The 6,532-nt window shown below is 47.3% G+C and overlaps 1 protein-coding gene across 1 annotated transcript in view; it reads right to left on the reverse strand.

Moving 5' to 3' along the window:
* Positions 1–1,262: 1,262 nt before the first annotated feature.
* Positions 1,263–6,532, reverse strand: part of Akr1a1 (aldo-keto reductase family 1 member A1) — a 16,592-nt gene continuing 11,322 nt past the window's right edge. The window contains exons 3-9 of the mRNA XM_004639186.2: positions 4,825–4,944; positions 4,507–4,658; positions 3,672–3,867; positions 3,180–3,379; positions 2,862–2,934; positions 2,653–2,739; positions 1,263–1,425 (exon numbers count right to left, since the gene is read on the reverse strand). Coding sequence (XP_004639243.1) covers positions 1,360–1,425; positions 2,653–2,739; positions 2,862–2,934; positions 3,180–3,379; positions 3,672–3,867; positions 4,507–4,658; positions 4,825–4,944 — 894 coding nt within the window. The 3' untranslated portion in view covers positions 1,263–1,359. The remainder of the gene's footprint in view (positions 1,426–2,652; positions 2,740–2,861; positions 2,935–3,179; positions 3,380–3,671; positions 3,868–4,506; positions 4,659–4,824; positions 4,945–6,532) is intronic.

Consider the following 6,532-nt stretch of genomic DNA (forward strand, 5'->3'; position numbering starts at 1 on the left):
AAAAAAAAAAAAAAAAAAAAAAACCATTCTGTGTGGTACTGTTACCACAGCCTTATCAAATTAATACTTCCTTGCCTGTTAAGTATGGAAAACTGTATTGTGAAGATATGTAACAGAGCAACAGAATTACATGGCAAGTGGTAGTAATGGCAGACCTGAACTGGAAGTAAAGGGTCAGCTACCACTAAGGGTAGGCTATGCAGAGGACCACGTTGCGCAGCATGAAGAAGCAGAGACTAGAGTAACTTTCATGTTTTTCTCCTGCTTTCTCTTTTAGTCGTTTATGGTTTTTGTTTTTTTTTTTTAACATGTTTTTTTCTTTATGTATTTAGTACAGGGTATACAGGGTCTCACTACACAGATCAGACTGGTAGTGATCCTTCCTGTTCTCAGCTTCCAAGAGCTAAGATTATAGGCGCACACCACCACGCCCAGTCTCAATCACTGTCTCAGTGCACCCTGGGAGCAGGGACCACACAGCCGGCCAAGGAGTGAACCCCACCCCATGCATCTACCGAAGTAGGTGCTTTAATCCGTTGAGCTATCTAGCAAGTTTTGTCTTCTGAAATTGACTGTAGAGTTGTCTTATAGCTAGCTATACCCCCAGGGTCTAGCATTGTATCTATCCCATAAATACTAGTTGAATTAAGAGTAATGGTTTGACTGAGAAACTAACCTGTGTAGCCAGCCTTTAGAGTCACTTTTGTTATCTGCCAAAATCCTTCCTTAAGCCTGCTAATCAGTGGCCTGTGATAGGACTAGAAAGTACTAAAGATAGGGCCTGACCTTGCTTTTAGGTCACCCTTACATTCCTGCTGTCAGTATGTCAGGAACACCCTTGCCCTCACCTTTCATAATTTGCAAACTGTGATCTCAAAACTTCTGAATATGTATTTTTTTGGCTCTTCATCTTCCTAAATCTATGCACTGACCAGATCAAGCATTGGAGGCCTTGGCCTGCAACATTGCTTGCTTTGAAGCCACAGTACAATCACTGCCTAGAGGCAACAGATACTCTGTACTTGGCTAACAGAACTGCAGAGAAGCCATCAGTTAAAAAAAAAAAAAAAAAAAGCTATCAGTGTTAAAAGCTGCCACTAGATGGTGCTACCTGAAGTATTCTGCTGACTGCAGGCCCCTCTAGGACACAGAAAGACAAGGAAGTGGGGCTCAGGGAGCGCATCATATCCAACAGCCTTGGGCCTGTCAACTCTAAGGGAAACAGCTTCCAACCCAAGCCAAACCAAACCAATCAAGCAGCGTGGATTCTCCAATGGCTTTATTAACTCCCTTTACTGGGGAGCAGCAGGCAGCACCTCACAGCTTGAGGTGAAAGGCAAGCTAGTAGTTGCGGTTTCTTCAGTATGGGTCATTGAACGGATACAGAGGGTGTCCTGCATCTCTTGGGACCCTCTTCCCATCCACCTGAAAGACAGATAGATGACTACATTAACAGGAGCTGACTTTCCAAAGACTTGGGGCATTTCCCCAAAACTTTCCTGAACAGCCTTACCTATGTATAGTTCATGGCAATGGGCACCCCAGCTTCAGAGGAGGCCACAGTATCAATGAGACCAGCACCAAACCCAAGCCTGGTACACAGATGCCTGCACCTAAAGGTGCACTCTACGCTGGCATTAAGGGTCCAGGTTCTATTTATTTGCCTATAGCACACTACACTGCAGTACTTCTAAAAAAAAAGGCCACAAGGAGCCAGGGATATAGCTCGGTGGCCTAAGTGCCTGCTTGGCAAACACAAGGTCTTGAGTCTGATTCCTAGAATTAAAAAAAATAAAATAAAATAAAAAATAAATAAATAAAAGGTCAGGAATACCTTCTGATGCTGGGGGCGTGGCAGATGTCTGTAGTCTCAGCTATTTAGGAGGCTGAGACAGGTAGGTCATAAATTTAAGGGCAACCTGTGCAACTTAATTCAGTGCCTAAAAATAAAATGTGCAAGGGCTGGGTGTGGTGTGGTGCACATCTGTGATCCTATCACTGGAGATGCTGAGCTAGGAGAATCTTTGGGAGTTCAAGACTAGCCTGGAGGGCTGGTGAGATGGCTCAGTGGTCTAAAGCACCTACTTAGAACAAGCTAAACTAAGCAAAGCACATGCACCACCATTCAATCCCCCAGCACCACATGCCAGCCAGCCCCGCCCCCTGGTGGGCTAAGCTGGCCACACACACACAAAATAAATAAATTAATTAAAAAAAAAAAAACTAGCCTGGACTACAAAGTGAGCTTAAGGGCAACCTGAACTGCACAGTGAGGCCTTGTCTTAAAAAGACACACACACACACACACACACACACACACACACACACACACACGTAGGACTGGGACTAAGATTATATGCCTTATCCCTGAGCCATACTAATTCTTTGACCTCAAGAAAGAGGTCACTGGGGTGGGGATATAGCTCAGCAGTCAGCAGCGTAAGGGCCTGTCTGGCAAACTTGAGGTCCTGAGTTCAATTCCCAGTACCCACAAAAAAGAAAAAGAAAGAGATCATTGCATCCAGATCATTGCATCTGCCAGTTCACCAAAAATATCCTGTTCTTCCACCAACTATCAAGCTTAAGGCCACATCTGGGCCAGAATCTCATTCCAAATTCCCTGTTCCAACTCTAGGAGGTGAGCACCCTTACCGTAATCATTGGCACAATGTAGCGCCAGTTTTTGTTCAGGGCATCCAGCTGCTTCACCTCCTCTGGGCTGAAGGTGAAGTCGAACACCTGTGGGACAAGAAAGGCAGCCTTGTGAGTGGAAGCTAGAGTTTCACACTGCTGCTGTCTCAGTCAGAGCTAGCATCAGAATGCATCCCAGTAAGTGGGAGACAGAACACATGATTAAGTACCTGGATGTTCTGAAGGATACGAGATGGGGTGACACTTTTGGGGATACAGATCACTTTCCGCTGGACTTGCCACCTATGGTGGAGGAGTAAAGATGGATGAGAAAAAAGAATCAGTCAGGATTCAGGAACATTGTCTGGTCCTCCACACAGCCTTCTCTAAGCTCATGGAGACCACAATGGAACAGCGAACCAGCCTCAGAGGTCTCCCCAGCAGATCACAAGGCAACATCCTCAATGGGGCCAGAAAATCCCGCAACCCAAGTTTCCCAGCCTGGGCCCTCCCCAACCTGAGCCCTGTTCCTCAAGAATGCCCCTCACCTGAGCAAGATTTGAGCTGGAGATCGGCCATACTTTTTAGCCAGTGCCAAGACCAACGGTTCCTCAAGCAGGACAGGCTCATCAGGGTGACGCCAGGCACGATCAGAGGAACCCAAAGGGCTATAGGCAGTCACCTCCAGGCCACGTGCCTGGCAGTGGGCAATCAGCTCATTCTGAGCGAGGTATGGGTGGCTTTCCACCTACCAAGAAACAAGCTATTACCACGGTGTGGTGCAACTAGCTTGCCTGGCACCTCCTAGGACCAGCCCTCACTGACAGCCCTCCCCCCCAAATTTCTTACCAATTTTCCCTGGTAAAATTTTTTTTTTTTTTTTTTTTTTTCTCCAAGGGTATCAACACCCACCTTTACGCAGGTTTACACACCAACACTTCTGGCAACTAGCAAGCTCCCTCTATGAAGGTGCTCTGCTACCTACTCACTCATACTGTGGACACACAACCCCCAACCATCAATCTGCTTTCAGTGCTCACCTGCAAGACAGCTGGGCGCACAGAGGCTACACTGAGTACATCATCAATCTGCCGACTGTTGAAGTTGGACAGGCCCAGCGCTCGGACCAGCCCCTTTGCCACCAGGGCTTCTAGAGCCTTCCATGTCTCCTTGTAGTGGGTAGAATCATAGCGCATAGTCCCATCAGCATTCTTGGGGAAGGGATTGTCTCCCCGCCTGAGTGAGACATGACAACCCCCCCACCCCCAGTATATTTCAGATCACGAGCCCACAGAGGGCAAAGTACGAAGAATTAGAAATGGTTATACCTTTCCTGTCTTCTAGATTGTATCCCAAGTTTTAAGTCTACATAGAATGTCCAGTCCCAGGGATGGGGAGATGGCTCAGTGGGATAAGCACTTCCCTGGCAAGTGCAAGGGCCGGAATTCAACTCCCGGTTCCACCAAAAAAAAAAAAGCCCAGTCCCACTCCTCTCTTCCCTAGGCCCAGATTACATCTCCTCTCCTCTAGGAAGTCCTCCTGAACTTCCGCCCCCTCAGGGAGTTCTCTGCCATTCAACACAGGGTTCACTACAATGGGAGACTCCTCACACTCTTTGCTGGGACTCCTCAGGGCCTGGCTCAGCAGAAGAGTCAGTGCATTTCCTGAGTGAATAATGGAGGGGGGAGGCACCACTTATGTACCTCTAGGGTAATCTTGTGTTGTTCTTCCAACGCTAAACCATAGCTGCTATCAAGGGCCTCAGCTTGCCTCGCAATGAGTGTTCCCATCCTGTTTTATTGCTGTGACTTGTAATAAATTTTTACCAGTACTGTACCCAACTCCAGTTTCAGATCACATATTAGCAAAGCTCACTCAAAGGCATAGGGCCAGTGCATCAGATACAGATCCAAATACTCCAGTTGGAGGTCAGCCAATGTCTTCCTGAGGGCAGGTTCCACATCCTCAGGGTGGTGCTTTGTGTTCCACAGCTTGGATGTCACAAACACTTCCTCCCGAGGCACCACCTAGTGTAAGGGCAAAGCCCATAGTGAGAGGAGCCAGGGCACCCAGCCTCGTCACCCTTCATTCTGCGACAGGAACTAGAAGTAAGCTGATGCCAGGTTCCTCGGCCAGGCCCCAGCCCCAGCCTCTAAGTTTTCTCACTCCATGCTCTCCACAGCCCATTCTCACCTTGCCTGGTCCCACGTTTTCCTTCAGGGCTTCCCCAATCTCAGGCTCATTGCCGTAGGCAGCAGCACAGTCAATGTGGCGGTAGCCCACACTAAGGGCATATGTGATGGCTGCTTTTACCTGCCAGGTAAGAGGACACACTTCAGCTCTGTTGGTCTGCTCCCACTAAGGCCCATGGATAGGAAAGCAGGAACATACCAGAAGCATTCATGCAGCAGGGGAGAGATGATTCTAATCCAGTAGTTCTGAGGCTTGTTTACAGGCCCAAACCCTACGTCCTTCCCTAACCCCAGCAGTCATCAAGGTTCCTTCCTACACAAGCCTTCTCAGCAAAGCCCAGTTAAAAACTAGCAAGTTCCTATCAACTAGCAAAAAGAAGGTTTTAGTGAATATCTTCTGTATCAGCAGATGGATCAATCAATAGGCAAAGGGTGGAAGAATAGATCATAGAGCTAGGTTCTTAGTCTTGAGAACCTGGTTAAAGAAACATGCAGGGCTAGGGAGACAGCTCAACAGCTTAAATGCCTGCCTGGCAAGGACAAGGTCATGAGTTCAATACTCAGTACAAAAGAAAACATGATGGGGCTGGTGAGATGGCTCAGTGGTCTAAAGCACCTATTTGAAAAAGCTTAGCAAAGCAAAGGGACCACGGTTCAATCCCCCAGCACCACATGCCAGCCAGCCGCGCCCTCTGGTGGGCTGAGCTGGCCACAAACACACACACACACATAAATAAATAAATAAATAGTTTAAAAAAAAAAAAAAAAGAAAAAGAAAATACATTAAAAAAAAAAAAGAAAAGAAAACATGATAATGATTTTTGGGTTTTTTTGGCTGGCTCAGGCTGCCTTAAGAGCGGGTCTGGTAATGCAGGTGGAGGTGGGATTGAATTGCAGTATCCTGTGCCTGACTGCATTTGCATGAGCAGGCACTTAAAACAACTGAGCTAACCAGCAGGCCCCCAAGAAAACATGATAGAAGACAAAAATTCCTAGGTCAAGACCACACAGGGAGAGACCTCAAAAAGCCAAAAAGTTCAGGCAAGCCAGAGATGAAGAGTCAAGTGGGAGATAAGAACATAGTGAAATGAGATGGATTCTGGCCAGAGTCCTGTGATGTGACAGGAAAAAAAGCAAGCATCAACTGGGAGTCCTTTGCTGAAAGCCAGACTAAGAAACATGGCATCAGGGCCAGGGAGATGGCTCAGTAGGATAAGCGCTTGCCTGGCAAGCGCAAGGGCCTGAGTTCAATTCCCCCCCAAAAAAAAGAAAGAAAAGAAAAGAAAAAGAAACATGACACCAGATGCAGAAACAAGGTGCCAGCCTCCAGCCACAAAGCTCTTCTTGTGGAAGCTGCCATGCACTCAAGCTCTCAAGTAGGTATAGCTCTTCCTGCCCAAATGTACCTCCTTTATCACCAACCCCACTGTCTTAAGGTAACTCCTATCCCTAGGCTGTGTCAAGAATCTGCCCAAAGCACAGGAACCCTACCTCCAGGGGCCTAGCAGTCATGGAAGGGAAAGCAAAAGTTCAAAGAGACAGAGAACACTGAACTACATCAAAAAACACCAGCCTACATCTCATACAGAAGAAGCTATTCTCCAAAGTTTAAGTCCCACATTTGTCTTAACTGACTCAGATTTTCAAGGAACAGAAAAAGAGGCCCCGGGGCACACGCCACCCAGACGGGAGCCAAATCTCACAGCTAC

This window comes from Octodon degus, unplaced genomic scaffold (assembly GCF_000260255.1).
Source record: "Octodon degus isolate 3935 unplaced genomic scaffold, OctDeg1.0 scaffold00107, whole genome shotgun sequence".
Taxonomy (NCBI): domain Eukaryota; kingdom Metazoa; phylum Chordata; class Mammalia; order Rodentia; family Octodontidae; genus Octodon; species Octodon degus.